The following is an 18,346-nucleotide window of genomic DNA, read 5'->3' as shown; positions in this document are numbered from 1 at the left end:
ATCATAAGTTGCATTTGTAGAAGGTTGTGAGCAGTTTATTTTCACTTCTCCGATTATATAGCGTGAAAAGATGAAAATATTAGAGACATTTAGAAAAGCATCGAAAAACAACAAGACCTATGTTCCCACTCAGGTGTTTACATGGCTGATGATAATGAATTCCGCTCATATTTCTGTTTACATGCAGCCGTGCATACTCCTAGCCTCCGTCTTTTATTCCTTCAACCGCCGTCTTGAAAAGGTCGGCGTATGTTTCCATATCCAAAAACGTGTCCATATCCAAGTCTTAGATTATATTTAAAAGGTGTGTTTCTCTTTGCAACCAGAGTACGACTTCTCTCAGGTGAGATGCGACTGAACCTTGAGATGGATGAGCGCGTCACGCTACTTTCTCCTTTACTGCTAGAAATTTAACGTGTTTAATTGTTTTTTTTATCATTATCTTCATGAATTTTCAAGAAAGAAGTGTCCTCTCTTAAACTGATGGGGCATCCCTTCATGAGAGCAAATGTTGTTGTTTGTTTTCAAATTAATCTTGGAGAAACAATCTATTGCTCCTGAAAAACTGATTTAGGACTCGTCATCAATTATTCTTTGGGAAGTCTCTCGCCTCTCTGCCAATTTCCCATTTTAGAATTGATTCAGTTTAATTGACACCAGGTAACCATTAATTTGCGCTGCCATTAACGATTATTTTTGTAAACACTGTTTTCAACTTTATCCTGATTAATGTTTTTTTCTTCTCCCACTCGGGCTACAACAGTTCTGTTATCTGTTTTTCTTTTATAAATGAACAAAAAGGTTCTGGCTTACACATCGTGTAGGACTGCTGATCTTTCCTTTACATTCGGGAGTCATTATTGAGTTGTTGTGATTGTGATTGTGATCGCACTTTGAGTTCAAAACTGTGCAGTCAATGTGCCAGATGTGTATTTTGTGTGTTTTAGTCCTGTGTGTGTGTGTGTGTGAGAGAGAGAGACTCTGATGTAAAGTGTTGCATCCCTCTCCAACCGCCCAGCACTTACTTTGATCAGAAACGTGTGCACACAAGTGCATATTAAATCTCTGGTCTTCAGCGCTGTCTGTGTTGAATTTCTGTCACACACACACACACACACACACAGTAAAGGGCCCTCTTTGCAGTCCCGCTTGCTTTGAGGATCAGAGCTCGGCCGACAGTCTGTCCTCTTCTTCCTCTGCGCTGGATGTTATCAGCTCTAGTTTGAGCCTGAACCCACTCGAGCTCATCAACCATGTCATTTATCCCCAAAAAGCCAAACCCATGAATGAACGTTCAGTAGTTCAGGCCAGATGCTATGTCTTATATTCTAAAGTACATAATTGCCCTCCATCAGAAGTACCTTCTCTTCCAGGTGCTCACAGAAAGCGTTGCACTAATTAAGACTGCATCGTCCGCCTGGAGGACCTCTGCTGATTGCCCATGTTTCCGATATCCACCCTCCCTTTCTCTTCCCTGCTCCTCTTCCTCGCCCTCCCTGTCTTCATTAGACCTCAGCAGCGCTCGCTCCCCACCTCGGCTCTCTCTAATGACCGGTCAAACGCGCATGCCGGACAAACCGCTCCTCCATCGACCCCGCAACACTCCGCCTGTGTGTCCTCATCAGCAGGAGAAGCCGGTCTCCTCTGAACGAAGCGCCTTTATCTGAATTCACTTTTTCCTCCTCGCCGCTGTTGCCTCCAGCTTTTGAGATTTTACTCTGTAATTGGTAACTGAATTCGCTCCTCCTGTGCTAGTATTGGCTCTCAAGGCCGTTTTGTTTCTTTATTCTTTATTTCTATATTTATTCGCTCTTTCACTCCCTCCCTCTTTTTAACACACACACACACACTACGTCCTCTCCTTTGTTATCCTCTCCCAGTTATAGATTGTACACAAGAAATTAACTTCCTAATTTTTTTAACAGATTTTTCAGCTTTCTTTTCGGTCTTTTTCCACAGGCAATTTTACTGAATGATGAAATAATACATGAGCAATGTGAATATCCACTAGATTCAATCCTGTGGGATTTAATTTAACCTCACTATTAGAAACAGCTGGCTTTACACAGGAGGGTGTATTTTAGTTTCTCGTTGCATTTCGTAATACATCACCACAGTTGGGCTTTAATGACGTCGGTCTCATCATCATCTCGTCCCAGTTGTGGATAAAAAGGTCGTTGACCAACATATTCAGTCATAGTTTTTGTTGGCTGGTGTTTCTGTTCATTGGCGCTGCTTCAGTTCCTTTGGCAGTGTGGCGTTTGCATTCTTTGGTTATTTTCAGATCAAAACTCGCTTTGTTTGTCCTCACGTGGAGAATTTGACTCATGGGACAAAAGCTGCCATTATAATCCAGAGAGCAACACATGAGCAGGTTGACATACAATAATAAGAGATACTTATATGTATATTGAGGTCAGAATGTACTCTTTTCTTTATTTAAAGAACTTACAAGAGCATCTTTTTTGCTTCAAGCCATCATTAACTTCTTACCTGCGTGGAAGCCGTCTCTTTAAGGAGGCTGCAGAAAACAAAGGCGTCTTTGGCTAGCCTAAAGGTCGGGCCCGAGCCTCGGAGGAGGCGGAAAATGTTCTGTTCTGTTGTTATATCTCGATACTAGACAGCCAGACAGCATCCTGCTGGGCTGCGTGATTGCCGCCCCTCAGCTCTCACATTTACCGTCCATATCCTCAGTTTCGCATCCTCACTAAGCCCTTGCTCGATTCCCCCTTCCTACTGCATTCATCCACACAGAATCAATAACAACACTGGAATGGTATTTCTCCGCTCTCAGGGGGTATGGTACATGTCAAGTGTAATGGTTCACTTCTTTTCCTCAAGGGACCGAGTCTGGGAATGGAGGGGGGGGGGAGTCGGGTGAGAAATTAAAGCTGATTTCATGCCCCCTTAAGAACCATGTGAGTTTAAACCACCAATTATTGCCCGTGTTACCCATGGGGCGGCGAAGGGCTCTGAGCACCGACTACGAATCCAATCAGGCCAAACTGCACGTTTACTTCCAACTCCAATCACAGTAATGATGTGTGATTATATGAGTCATTATGTTCCTTCCAGTTTTTTGATTACACGCGCTGGTTCATGACCTACAACTGCCACTCGACAATACCAGGCTCGTTCAGAACAGCCTTAATAACACTGGAAACACAATTCCAGTGGCGAGCTTCATGTTCCTTCAGTGCTTTCATCACCCCGCCTGTCCCCCCCTCTGTTCTCAAGGATACCGCCTCCCCAGGTGGTCTGGGGTCTCGAGCTGCCTCTCACTTACACCCCCCCCCCCCCCCCCCATGGCATTTCTTCTTTTGTTCCTAATATTTAGAGACCAACATATGAATCAGCTCATATTGAAAATACAAGATGTATTTTAATTAAGAATAATAGTTAGTAACAGCTTTGTAACTATCCCTTGCATCTTAATAACGTCTCTGCACCTTTACAGCTAATTAGATAAAAGATGGACCCTACATGCATAGGCAGTGTATTAGTTATCTCTTTTTTTATAAAGGCCTCTTTTTTAAAGTTCGGTCAGAGGGAAGAAGCTCACAAGGCCATGCAAAATGATTTTAACATCACTGAGCTGGTGAGGCGGAGCCTCTTGTCTCTCTGTTGGTGTGCTGATTTAAGGTTTTTGACTTTTTTTTCTTACATTTTCTTTAATCCAAAAGGTTTGGGAACCACTGGATAAATAATAAACAATATTTTCTTATGTATTACCTCATCATGTGATTTTTGTATGGAAAATCTTCATCTAAAAAGTCTTAAATGAAGTATAAAATCTATTTTAAATGCACAATTAAAGAACTTTACTTGAATACAGTTCTTTATTACACGCACACACACACACACACACACACACACACATATCTACATAGTGTTAGTAAAGCTATAACTTGAGAGGCTACCTTTTTCTCCCTATCTATTGAACTCAATGAAATACGAAAATTTTATATTTTTGTATTTTATAGATGATTGGAAAAATCAAGATGGCTTTTTGGAGAAGCAGAGTTTCTGTTGTGTCACAACGGAGAAATGTTTTGTTTCTTCTCTTCTTTCTTATATCTATTTGTATGCCTCCAGTAAGTAAACATAGGTGTTAATCTGGAAACATGATTTAGTTTGGAGACGGATGAGGTTCACTTTTAAAGAACCTCAGAGGCCGGAATCTAAACGCAGCAAATCTATTAATTATGATCAAAGGTATTTTGTTTGAAATCGCTGGCATTGTTCTTCCAAACGCAATGATAGATGTGTTTTTTCTTTCAGTTCTTACAGGAACTATTCATCACATGAATCATTGAGTGGAGTTTTGTCACGGAAACAATTTAATTGTAATGAAATGTTCCGTTTTTAGGATTCTAAGTTCCTCTCAGCCAGTTCTTTGGTAAGCTACAGTTTTCATCAACTCAATTGCCTCAACCTAAACCACCGTATTGCATGGCTCACGGAATTCCGGCTGAAATGGAGAGCCTTGTTCAGACCATCCAGCCGCTTCTTTTGGTAATAGCCTGACCGAGCTCCCTGAAGTGGCCAATCCGGGCCAGCAAGGCCCACTTAAATTCTCTGTGAGACAGAGGAAGAGAGAATAGCGTCTGTGGAGCCACTTAAAAGCCCCTGTGTGAAAATGGGATTTCTGACCTGCTCCACTGGCGCTGCAGCGCCACAGCCAGATTGGCTGTCAAGGCGCTGCCAGGTGGGTGAGGGGAAAGGGTGGGGTGTGCAGCAGATGGAAGGAATGGATGGATGCTGCTGCGAGGACCTCATTAGCTCAACATTTCGTCAAACAGTGGCACCGTGGTGGCTCTCATCGCCTCTGTATATCTCTTTTGCCATCTTTTATTTTTCCTTGTTTTTAACTCTCTTTCACTCTCTGTACTGATGCCCCCCCCCCCCCCCCCCCACCACCCCGCCCCCCCTCATTAACCAGATGAGGCTATTCAGCTGGTAATTTGTCACTAAGTTAACGTTGGGAGATGAGGATGATCATGACACAGGCGCACACACACACACACAGCTATAATCATTTGTTGTTGTTGTTAATGCCATGAACATGTAAATGTGTTACGCCAATAAGAATGTAAATAACCACCATATTTATGCTCGGGAGATATTTCACGGGGCATTACAGGGTTTGCATATCATTGCTGTTCAGTGCAGGGAAAAGCACAGACGCACCACATGCAAGAATACAAAGCACACGTGAAGCAGCCGCACACACACACACACACACACACACACACACATACATACATACACACACACCGCCAACATACAGAGCAGCTTAACATACACAAATGTGTAACATGTCACAAATGACACATTTATGTTAATGATGTGTGCTTGCACATGGCAGGCTGAATGAAAACATACTTAATGAACTGTACAAACACATGTGTTTGTACAGTTGTTTACAACCACAGTTGACATGTGGTTGTAAACACTGGCTGGGTCTTCAACAACAGGCGATAATTGTTATCTATATCTATATCTATATAAGGACAGCTATAATTTAAAGCATATGGTGGAATGGCCAGGATGCCTTTTTTATTTTTGTTTTACTGTTTATTATTTTTATTACTGATTAATCTGATAACAATTTGATCCATCAAATTTCAGAAAATAGTGAAATCTGTCCTTCTCAATATTCCCAATTGTCCAACTTGTTTGTTTTGTTCGACCAACATTTAACAAAATATTCAGTCTAATAACATATGCTATATTTAATGCATGTATCCAACAATGAGAAGCTGGAATCAGACTTGATGAAAAACAAATGACTAATCGCTCAATATTCCTCCCTTGATTTGTTTGACAATATGTGACACGGATATTTTAGTCATTCTTTTTAGTGGCTCTGGCAGTGTCTAATTATAAAGATTGAAACAATAGAGGATATGAATTACACTAAAAAAGGAGATGAGAGAAGACGGCTCTCACCATTCGACCAAAAAGAAAAATAAAGAACATGATGCTAAGTAAGTGCATGTACTGTATATGTTCATAAGAATCCATATGTACACTCATTAGTGCCCACATGAAACAAAACAAAGGCATTCTGAGTCAAATTAATAAAGTAGTAAACAGGTTTGTGTTGGTATTTAGTCAACATGTTCATCATGTTTATTATGTTGTCATCATCTTTCATAAATATCGTAAAGAGTTCCTGAGTTTCATAGATATAATATGCTGAATACTTCATAGGTTGATATTTGATAAGCACATGAATTCTCTGTACCAGGGCTGTTGTTTGGGAGGTAAACACACATTCCTCTGTTGTGTGCGAGTGGGAGAAAGATGCAAGGTGAATCCTTTGTAGGACCCCGGGGTTTCTACCAATCGTACAGTGCTATGACAAGCTGCGTATCCCCAGGAGGCTCTGTCGCTACCCATTTGTCAACAAAGCATTTCCTGCCTCAAACACAGAGCGAAGCTTTTTACCAAAGTTACCCTAGGTGTGCGTTTCTGTCTGCTTTGCATATTTCTCTATAAACTGGGGCTAAACACAAGTTTTTCGAGCAGTTTTGACTTGTGGGAACAAAAATAGTTTGTAAAGTTTATAACAAATATGGCTGCAAAACAAAAAATGCAGCCGACAGTGCGACAGGTGCTTCTACGGGGAACGAGGAGGCCAACTATTCTGATGCACTGCATGTATTTGTTCTGTTCTGTTTACATCCTTCTTGTTTGTTGCCATCAATCAGCCTCCCAGGATGCACTGCCAGACCTGCGCCCTGGTGACCAGCTCAGGTCACCTCATCGGAGGCGGTCGGGGCGAAGACATCGACCGGGCCGAGTGCGTCATCCGCATGAACGACGCCCCCACCGCCAGGGGTTACGCCGCGGACGTCGGCCGCCGTACCTCCCTGCGCGTCGTCGCTCACTCCAGCATGCAGAGGGTGTTGCGGAATCGCCACGAGCTGCTCAACGCCAGCCAGGACACGGTGTTCATCTTCTGGGGCCCCGGCAGCTACATGAGGCGCGACGGGAAGGGCCTCGTGTACAACAACCTGAGGCTGATGAACCAGGTGCTGCCCAAACTCAAAATCTACATCATCTCCTGGCAGAAGATGCTGCAGTTTGACGAGCTCTTCAAAAAGGAGACGGGCAAGGACAGGTGAGGAAGACATGATGCAATAAGGAATAAGGATTCTATCTACGAGAAGCATTCAGGAAGCGTGTTTAGTCGACGTTTGATTTATAGAGTATTGGATCAACTGAAAGAAACTCACCCGTTTTCATGGAAGTATTTTAGATTAAAGTTCATTCAGGAAATATTCCAAACTTTAGTCGGTTGCAGATTCTCCTTTGTGAACATTTGCTGCTTTTATTATATCACATATATTGTAAGTATCTCTTGTACGTAATATGAAATTCAACAGCTTCACCTTTTGCTCTGGGAAACTGTGGTTAGGTTTTTTTTATTGACAATAAAATTACTCCATTATTAAAAACACAATAAAATTCTGATTTATTAAAATATTCTTTATTACATTACAGTGACATGTATTATATTGAGGTCACATTTGTTGTGAATAGATCATACCAGTGTGCCTAATTTCTATAACCTTAAGTGTATTACTATTACAAGTGCTTCAGGGCCAGTATTCATCATGTTCAGTAGATGCAGCACAGCAACTCTTTAATATATGTATTTACTTGTAGTTATGGTAAGCATTGGGCCAAATAGCACACATTATATAAGAAGTGGACGTTGTCATTGGGACGTCACTCAATATATATATATATATATATATATATATATACTGTATCAATACTATGTATGTACCAATTCTATGTCTTTAGTCTTTATCAATTCTACTTTTAGAGTATATTTTACTTTGAATTGACCATCATTTACAAAATCAACACATAACACATTACTAACATGTTGAGGTTGTTACCTTCTACAACATTTTCTACCACATCATCACTGTATTTCTACCCTCAAATTAATGCATGCCCCCAAATGTAAGCTCTGACTGAAATAACAACATACACATTTTACAATACAACACCACCAAATGTAGCGGTCTCAGTGTGACCTTTCAAAACATTATGACAATCAGATTTCATTAGAGACCATTCTTTGACTTCGATGTGGTGCACTCGGTTAGAATCACAATAAGAACAGGGTTATTTTATTAATTTCAAAACAACAGATTGATTCACATATTTGTAACATAAGTTGCTAATCATTTCCAGACCTTCATTTGTACGATACAGTCCAACATGTTGGTTCAGGAGCAACTTGTTTCCCATGTAACTGAGGTGTACACCAGGGCACACTGCAGGACGAGGTTAAACTCGCTCATCCATCAACTTCAATGTGTCGTGGTGAACGGGTCGTAGTTAATGGTTGCATAGCAACGCCCCAAAAGAGTTGGCTGTCAAAAACACGACGGTGCGTTGACATCTCGTTCTTGAAAAGCAAGCCAGAAAGACAGCAGGAAGTAAAGTCGGATTTAATGAAAATGTACAACGTCAGAGTTTCCTGCCACCATTTGAACGCATCACAAAGGTAAATGTCTCAAAGTAAATGCTCAACTAAAATAAATGAAATCATAATGTCACTCACGGGAGAAGAAAAAAAACTTGTGACGTTTTTATTTTTGAAACATCTTTTCTTAAGCTGCCCGGTGTTAAATGACTCAAAGTGAATGAGTCCAAGCCGAGTCCTCAGTCCCGTGGCCATTAGAGCTTAATGGAAATGTTATCACACACACACACACACACACACACACACTGTCTCTCTCATTGTCCCGAGTGTCATCGGACTCCAGCTTTAGGAGAGATGTCAGGGAGGAAATTGCCACGTAGAGGATTTGGTGAATATCTCAGACAGCCATCCTTCAGGATCAGTGCCGACTTTCATGGTAAATGTTTACAGCGAGCAGATCCGGCTGTACTGTTATCCTTTTTATAGCATTCGGCATTAATATCTGTGAGGCTTTTTTTTGAGGTCATCTCTGCTCTGTGGAGCGTGGGAAAAGAGAGAGAGAGAGAGTAAGCCTTTAAGTATAGCTATTATAGATTTCTAATGTTGCAGAACGGTTTAAAGGAAGCTCAAGGTATGAAAGAGAAATCTCTTCTCGCTAATTCTTTCAAATGAATCCTACTGTTTTTTAAGGATTTGGAGCCTGAGTGAGCAGCATTAAAAGGAGAGGTTTCGGGTAGTCATTTGTGCGATCGGCAAGCCTGCAATTGTAATTATGGTTTATGCCGTTTCATGAAAGGCAATTAAGATGATGTGGGATGTTGTCACATCCATCCATTTTAATAACACTGGCAGAGAAAAACAGGTGTCCCTCTGCAATCTCTGTGATGGCTAAACCAGAATGAGCCTCAACCAGTGATTACAGGCAAATTAGCTTTTAGAATATATATATGTATATGTATATTTCATGAAGTATTTAAGCTCCCGTAATGCGCTGTTGAAATCGTCTGTGCCTTGCACTGCCTGGCGTCTACACATTTACATTTAGTGTAATTTCCTGACAAAAGATCACAGGTTTGATCCCTGAAAAAGGCAAGCTTGCAGTCCTGAAAAACGAATCCTGTGTAATTTAAAGGGTCAAAAAAAGGATAAGAGAAATGCAGCACTGGCGAGTTCAAAGAGCCACCGGGACCAGACCTCCGTATTAATCTTTTCTTTTCTTCACTGAAAGTGAACAAACTGAAGCAAGAGGAAAAGTCTGATGCTCAAAGAGAAACAACATTATAAAAAAATACATATTATGAGAATAATAATAATGAGAATCAGCGTCATGTCCTCACAAGAGTACCGGTACACACAGAATGATGTTCAGCAAGTGTTTCAGCTTTAACTAATTGCACTAATCATGTGACCTCCGCCTGTCAGCTGTTGCATAACAACCATTACAGTAACTCAATGACAACACACCTCTTCAGAAATGAATACAATGCAAGAACAACAACCCAAAGAGCAACGAAAAAAACGTTCTGCAATCAGCTTGTTTTCATGTTTAGAGAGATACACTTGACACTTCTTGACTATTTTTATAATGATCACATTATTGCCCTTCGAGGCAAATGAACTTGTTTTTTCATCAGTTCCATCATATTGAAAATCTCCTTTTATTAAATACAAGTCAAGACTAATCTCAATTAAGACTCCAGGATCAACACAATATAACTTCTCCTTCACCGGCTCCTTTAACCAGATTCCTGTCGACTCGTGGAGCAACGGCATCTTCTGTGCAGGGATTAAAGCATCTTTTAAAGACGGCCATTGAAGCTGAGAGCTTGACATTTCACACCACATTATTCATCAGCATGTTCATCAACAAGAAAATGAGGAAGACTTCGTGAGTGAGATTAGCTGCGTGCGTCCTCACTAAGACCTCCGCGCATCCACTGCAGACGGCTTGATGACAAAATGTTAAACTGAACTTTTCTGAAGTTTTCTAATTTGCAAAGTGTGTGTGTGCGTGTGCGTGTGCGTGTGCGTGTGCGTGTGCGTGTGCGAGCCCAAGCCCAGGGGCTGTGTTTGCATATCACCTCAGATCAACATGTTCCAGACAGCCCGGGTCTTGTTGTCATTTGTAATTACATGAAAATGAGAAGTCTGCTTCGGCTGCGATAGCATCACTTTGGGTCGACACCGTCTCTTATTGTCTGAACGGACTCCGATAAAGACGAGTGTTTTCGTGTTGCTACTATCCATCACACTGTCACTCAGTGTGGCTTGATTGAAGGTTTGGCAACACAGTAAAACTCCAGGAAGTGACGCATTTGTAGAGGCAAACACAACGCTGAGGAATTAAAGGGGATAATGGAAGATGGAGCAGGAGAGTTGAAACCTTTTGTTCTTTATATGTTGCAGCTCTCATAACAACAGCAATCAACACATCAGATTGTATCTGTGGCTGTCGCAGGTCTGTAATAAGCCAATCTGAATGAAACGACCCACCTGCTCCGTCACCGGGGCTTCCATGAACTAACGGGTTGACAGCTGTGAGAACTAACAACAGTTCTGTGTCTGAGTTGATGTTCATTAAGATATTTCGGTGGGAGTGGCTTTAAAGGCCGTGAGGGACACTTGGCTACATTCATTGGGATGAGTTGGCAAGACGAGGCCGGGGTTTGTATGATCTCTAAAATGTAGTTCATCTAGTCCCCTCTTGCGATGTTGCTAACGGCATTATTAATTGATGAAAGAGAACAAAACCAATCACTTCACTTTTACTACACAGAGCACGACATTTACAATCCGACATTTTATTTAAGCATCCAAATTCAAGTATGTATTTCATTGCAATAACAGTGACCGTAAAACTAAATCCCACTGCTCTTTATTGGGAAGAGACACACACACACACACACCGACAGATTAACCACAGCTGGGGCTGATTCACCATCATGACCCCCCCCCCCCCCTCCATCCACTCTGCAGCTGTACCACACCCCGCTGCCACAATAACGTCCCCTGAATATTTCCTCACTTCCCAGAGTTTTCCGGGCCCGTTTGTTTCTATTCCATCGTTCCCCAAGCAGAGGACGTGTTCAACATAGAAAAGCTGAACAGGCTTCCCTGTTCGCTCTCAGAGGAAATAAGAGAAACACCTTTTCAAACAGCGAGGTGTAAACCCCCTCCTCCACGTGTGTCACCCTCGTCAGGCGGGGGCGAGCAGGGCGCCGAGCCCGCCAGCTTGTTCTTGTCGACCTTTCTTATCAGGCCCCGGCTTTGTTTGTCCGTCTTGCCGAGTTGAGACCTCCGCTGCACTGGATGCTCGAGCGTTTGTGTGGGAAGAGTCGAGAAGCAGCGCAGAGCGCTCTGCGAGCAGCCCGGGTTGTCGAGAGAACAGGAGAACCTGTCAAACTGAGTTTGATCCTCTCCCTCCTCATCCACATCAACGACACCAGAGGAGCTCGATGCAGATCTTTTCTCAAGCTCTTCCTGCTCGGCGTTTCACTGCATTGGCAGCTTTTTTGGCACCGGGTCTGACGTTGAAACCTCCGCTGCTGTAGTTCGTACCTTCGTCTTGGATCGCCACAACGCCTTGCTCTTCTGATGCGTCACCACTGATTTAGAGGAATTTCTTTTGTACAAGTCGATACATTTTATTTTAGGAGATAATCCTGCATCGTAGATTTTTTTGGAAGTGTTTAAAGTGCAGGTAAAATGAAAATGATTGTCAGCCACGCTAGTAGATTGAAGTGTTGGATGGATAGCACACATTCTTTAGTACCATGAGGAAGAATCATTGTTACTTCGTTGATCCCCTGACAGCGCCTCACTTATCCAGTAAAATATCTCAACATCCACAAGATGTATTACCACCAGATTTAAAGTTTCTCGATGGTGTAGCCGCTTTTGTGATTTCCTTGATTTTTGCTCTTTTGTGACATTGGGTTTTTCGACAACCGGTAGATTGTCATGACATTTATGAAACACCTTCAGAGCTATCGGCTCATAATAAACTGATAGTAAAATACTACAGGTGGCACCATTAGTTCTTTTATTATTGAATTCGGAAGTTCAATAGAACACATTGTGTTTCCCTTCTTCATTGTTGATCACTTTTTCTAACAAAGGAATCTGTCGGAACAATTGTGATAAAGGTCGAAGGGGTTATTGTCATGAGGTGTCGCAGCGAGAGAAGACCCAAATGCCGACATAACTGCACAAACTAATATTTAATTCCACAAACCAGACAGGACGACAAAACGCGGACCAAACGGTACGAAGCCACACTGGGAATGAGACGAACAGGGTTTACACACACAGGCAGGCGGAGGTGATTGGACAACGGGGAACGAGACACAGGTGGACACAATGAGGGCGGGGCCAGCAATCACACAGAAGGAAACAATCAGGGCCAGGGCAGACAATCACAGGGAGACAGACGACACAAAAGGAGACACAAACTCCAGGTCGTGACAGTTATTCGTCTGTGACCACCATATTTGATGTTGCTAAAGGGCCATCTGAAATATGCACCTGATAACTGATGCATGAACACGTCCACTGGTCAGCAGGCCTGATCCCAGTGGAGAATCTGTGCGGCGTGGGATGCATGACGACGTTCACAGCTGTGCCGGATTCAGCTGAGGGTTTCAAATGTATCTCTCCTGAATTGGGTTACATCGGCTCGTACTTAAATATTTGTATTAACTCATTTATAAATTGATTTGATGAGTACAGATTGTTCCAGAAGTCATATATTATCTTACTATCATAGAATGTTCTGTGCCGCCGGCTTCATGGAGCCGCCGTGCAGCGTGGAGCTCAGCGTTATGATAATGGTACCAGATGAATTTGTGGAGCTCAACAAATAAATGATACTTTATCGTGCAGGGACTTTGATTATGCGTAGTCATGGCACCTAGTAGGTGTCAAAATATTTCACTGAAAACTAAAAATGTAAGCGTGGGTATCACCCAAGGGACAACATGTGATGACAATTACTGTTAAGATATGGACAGATGGACATTTCTCTCCTGAACCACGATGATGCTAAAACAGAGTGATTTATAATTTATTCAGACCATCACAAAGTTGATCATGAGGTCTTCAAAAGAACTCTCCAAACACATGCTGGTCGTATACTTACAGAGTCAGGTTAATGCATCCTGTATGAAAGAAGCTTCTGATAAACATTTCAGTGTATTTTATATTCCAGTATTTTCTCACTGCAGCATATTTCTGTTTACTTTCATTCGGCTTCTTCATTAAGGTTGTTGTGAAAATCCCAGAATTAAAGTATTAGCATTTTTTTTGTTTTTTAAATGTCTGTTCCCTTTAAGCTGAAGGTTTTCAGAGCCCTTTTAGAAGTGGTGTTTGAAATTGTATTACTTTAGAGCCAAAAAAAAGTGAATCTTAAAAAATGTATGGCAGTCAGGCTGTGCTGATTTTTTTTTATCTGCCAGAAACCCAATGAGAGAATAGTTTGACATTTAGATTTAGTAATGCAATGGAAATGGAATTTCTTCCATACCAGTAAATCTCAGAAAATTTATAATTGCTTATTTCTTTTCAGGCATGGCTTAAAAGAAGTGCTGTGTGAAAGAAAGCAGGTGTTTCGCTTTGAAGCTGAAGCTTTGACATTTCAAATATCTGCATTCAATTTGCAAAAATACTTTCTGATGAAGGGTTTGATTATTTGACAGAGGTCATTTGTATCAGTCGATATGTAGGTTGGATCTGTATTTTAATGAAGCTGTGAGGAAACTTGAATGATCTTGCAGTCAGGAAAATCGACCTCGAGATTTAGAAAACTTTATTCTGCGATAAAACGCCGATGGGAAATGTTCTGATTGTCTATCCCAGTTAATCACATTCTCAGAAAATCAAATATGGTCAATTTTTTCATCTGTGTGCTCTCCCACAGATGAAGTCTAACTTCTTCTCCCCCTCCTCCTCCTCCTCCTCTTCTTCTCTACAGAAGGATTTCAAACTCGTGGCTGAGCACCGGCTGGTTCACGATGACCATCGCCCTGGAGCTGTGCGATCGGATCGATGTCTACGGCATGGTTGCCCCCGACTTCTGCAGGTGAGACGCTGGAGCTGCATGCAAAGCATCGCCAGAGCACCATCACTACGAGCCTTTAAAGCAGAGCCGTGTGTGCAGTCGCATCGAGGTTCTAGAAATGCAGAGCAGCATATCCACCAGATTTAAAATATATTCAGGCAACTGATAGATAAAATGTCACTGTGACTGGAGATGCATTTGAGACGCTTAAATGTCCTGAATATCATTTTTTAAATGACAAAAGTCAAAAAAACAAGTATGGAAATAGATTTTCTTTTTTACATTTGTATGCATTTGTGATATTGGAGGGAGAAAAAGCTTTAGGTCTCGCTCTGCTCCACAAATACCGTTGCACAGAATGTCAAAGTGAGAAATGGTTTTGTCGCCCATGTTCAAGGTTTTCTCTGAGTCTGTATCTGTACATCTTTAGCCTTCTTTTTGCAGGGCGATTCAGATTACTTGGTCTAATTCCCTGCTACTCTATTGAAGCTTGTGGCATTCAATTAGTCTCCCTTTGTTTCCCCTGGCTTCACGTTGGTTATATTTGTCTTGTTTGTCACACCGTATAGAAGCCAACAGCCCGTTTCCTCTGGTTGTTCATCCTCCGTAGACACAGTCGAAAACAACATCTAACAATTGACAAAAACACAAAGTGGATTGATTATGGCCTCCAGAGGGCTGCAGTTGTATCTTGTATGGATCCGAGATAAGACGGGCCTTCTTCAGCTCCTTCATACATATTTTGAATAATTCAGTTTGGAGATGCAGTCTTCAAATCTCCAGCCTGTGAACTGGAATGCAGCTCATGTGAAAGAGTTGCACTTTAGACATACAGCACATGTTGGACATGTGGCGTCCATGCTGCAACCAATCATAGGCTTCATTTGATCTTTCATATATTTCATACTTAAACGTTTTTTCATTCAGTGATAGGCCATTAAAGTCCTCCAAGTTATTAAAATGGGCTGAATGTGGCTGTGTCCGCCATGCACAGACCAACAAATGGATGCGAACCTCTTTCCTCCTCCCTGCGAAATTAAAAACACTTTGTGGCGTCACATGAAACTCAAGTGACTCATTAAAGCATTTTTAAATGTCAACCGTCTCTCTCCCCTCACCAGGGAGCCTCAGCACCACTCTGTCCCTTACCACTACTACGAGCCACGCGGCCCGGATGAATGCGCCATGTACATCTCTCATGAGCGGGGCCGGCGGGGCAGCCACCACCGCTTCATCACGGAGAAGCGAGTCTTCGCCAACTGGGCACGGACGTTTGACATCCACTTCCACCAGCCGGACTGGAGTCCCCCGCCTCTCCCGGACAACCGGACGCTGGAGGGGACGATCGCGGCGACGATCGCGGCGACGCCCCCGGTGCCCCAAAAGACGTGACCGGCGTTGGGCTGACGGAAAAAAAAGACTTTCGGGATTCATCCAAGAAAGACTGAGGATCGGGAACATTTGTACAGAGGGTCACTGGACCCCGACCAGAGAGGAGGAAACATGAAGTAGGCAAGAAAAATAGTTACCAGATGAAGACAGAGTGTCGTTCATCCTCCTGTTCTGGACATTTCTCCAGCTCCGCGACTGCATCTGCAGCAGTGGGTTCTGTTAGCTGAGGGGACCCAGTTCAAAGTTGTACATCCCTTATTTAAGAACGTTTATATCAGGAGGCAACGTCATAGCGCTCCACTCTCCCTGCATGCAGCGTCTCTCCGTGGGTCCTCTGTGTGTGTGAGTGCTGTATGTTTACCTGACACAGGGCCCTCCACAAAGCCTCTGAATGAAGGCGCCACGCCGGGTTCACTGAGAGGAAAGTACCTTTCCCCACGTGAGCATTGGAAGCTCTCCAAAGTCAAACCGCTGGCTGACTGAGGGACACGCGTGTAACATTCATTTGGAGGTCTGGCATCGGGCGCGTGCTCCTCCTGCTCGGCCCCGTCTGTCATCGGGCTTTGTCGCCTCCCGTCAAACACTTATTGAGCGATGTGTTCATCTGCGGGCCGGACTCCCACGTCACACAAGACAAGTGAGAGATTACAATCGAGAGGCGGGAGGCAGCAGCAGCCATATCCATCCGACCGCACGCCGATCGTCTGCTGCCCGGCGCTCTGGCGGGAGCAGCACGCGGCTTCTTGTCCAGCCGAGGCGGATGTGATCCGTCGGTCGACACTCTCGCTCTCCGTGTGTTTTATGTGCGCTCGCCTCTCATTTGATGGAGTGTATGCTGCTTGTGGACTGCCCCTTCCTCTCTTTGTGATCCTTTATCCCCCCCCCCCTCCTCCCTTCTCCCCATGAATAAAGATCCAGGTCAGTCTGGAGAAAGACGTGCGGTTATCCTCATGATTTACGCTGGCGATAAGTCCCGATTGATTTTGCCCTCATCTCTGTAATGTGAGGAGGGTTTCTGTGGGTCGGAGACGGAGGTTCTCACGCCACGAGAGCGCGTGTCGTGTCACGTTTACTTCTCGCATGCATCACAAACCGATGCACGAGTATCGTACTGAGAATCCCGCGGCCAACTGCTGGAGCTGAGACCAAGGTACGCATTTGTTTTGTCGTGACTGCATTGGTAAAAGGGATAAGCACTTGGATATTAATTTTTTTTTTTGCTTAATTGACTGTCGTTCTGCATCTACTGGCTATTTTTATCAATGGTTTAGTCTGTAAAATGTAATAAATAGTAAAGAAAATCACACGGTGATATTTTTACAAAGATATTTGATCGGCGGTGATGTCAAACATTGCTGCCGTTGATCCCTTTTATTTTCACACATGGATGGAAATGTGTCATTCCACTCAATAAAATACATTTTATCAGCATTCCTGCATTCAGCGATTTCTATGTAACATAAGATGGTCAAAATGTAAGAAATAAAATATGACCCATGTGTGTGAAGTCACCCCCCCGACATGGAGATGAAACATGGAGGATGTGAGGCCAGTGACTCACCTTCACACGCCGCTGACAGCAGCTGCCATTTCTACTTTTCAATCTGGTTCCTCCTGTCTGCTTGTGACATGGGGCTGTGGACGAGGCCCTTTCTCCCCAGAGCGACAATAGATCCCCGACTGTCTTCATGAATGGGCTTTTGAAAAATAAATTGTATTTGAAGGTAGTATGCCACAGAAGCTGAAGGTAGCGTCATTACAGTGGATCAAGGTAATATCAGATGATGAACGCCTAGTATTCCGCAGGGGGTCGTGAACACTTTTACTGGGCAGAAGAGCCAGATCAATAAAATGTGCTTGATAGGCATTTAGGAGGATTGATAGCTCATTACAAAGTATAATATAAAAAACTATCAATAGGGCAGAAAAATCACTGAAGCTTTTCCCTTTATCCTCATCTAATATTCACAACACCGGCCCGGGGACCGTCTGTCTGCCTCATGGCTGCTGCAGCATTATTTAATTCTGTTCAATAAGACGATGGGCGGGACCGCCTGTTGTCACACATGTAGGAGGTGTCCGAGAAGTATTTATGGACTTCCCCGCGGTATCAAACTATAATTTGAAACTGACGAAGATATACTGACAACATACCTCTCCAAGTTTTCCACAGTCCAATATGGCGTCTTTAAATGTTTTGTTTTGTCCAATCAGTGTAAAGAATAAAGACAGAATAAACACAGCTGTTAAAATGTGACAACAGTACAATCATTTGTGATGGCGCCACGATACACAACTCTCTGGTCTAAAATAAATCCTAAAAACCAACATTCGAGCTTTTTAGAAGCTTTCAATTCGAAGCTGGTTCGTCGTCTCAGAAGTATGGCACGCCGGTCATGTGACGACGCCGGTCATGTGACAGATGTGTATGAGGACCATGAGATGCA

At 43.0% G+C, this 18,346-nt stretch overlaps 1 protein-coding gene across 3 annotated transcripts in view; it reads left to right on the top strand.

The window, feature by feature from the left end:
* The window catches only part of st6galnac5a (ST6 (alpha-N-acetyl-neuraminyl-2,3-beta-galactosyl-1,3)-N-acetylgalactosaminide alpha-2,6-sialyltransferase 5a), a 40,757-nt gene extending 23,427 nt beyond the window's left edge, over window positions 1–17,330 (top strand). For all 3 annotated transcript variants that reach the window (XM_056421132.1, XM_056421130.1, XM_056421131.1), the window contains exons 3-5: window positions 6,717–7,129; window positions 14,421–14,528; window positions 15,629–17,330. In XM_056421132.1, the coding sequence (XP_056277107.1) occupies window positions 6,717–7,129; window positions 14,421–14,528; window positions 15,629–15,899 (792 nt within the window). In that variant the 3' untranslated portion in view covers window positions 15,900–17,330. The remainder of the gene's footprint in view (window positions 1–6,716; window positions 7,130–14,420; window positions 14,529–15,628) is intronic.
* Window positions 17,331–18,346: the final 1,016 nt, after the last annotated feature.

This window comes from Pseudoliparis swirei, chromosome 8 (genome assembly GCF_029220125.1).
Source record: "Pseudoliparis swirei isolate HS2019 ecotype Mariana Trench chromosome 8, NWPU_hadal_v1, whole genome shotgun sequence".
Lineage (NCBI taxonomy): Eukaryota > Metazoa > Chordata > Actinopteri > Perciformes > Liparidae > Pseudoliparis > Pseudoliparis swirei.
Note: the sequence above shows the minus strand (reverse complement) of the source record. Positions and strands in the feature narration are given on the sequence as shown.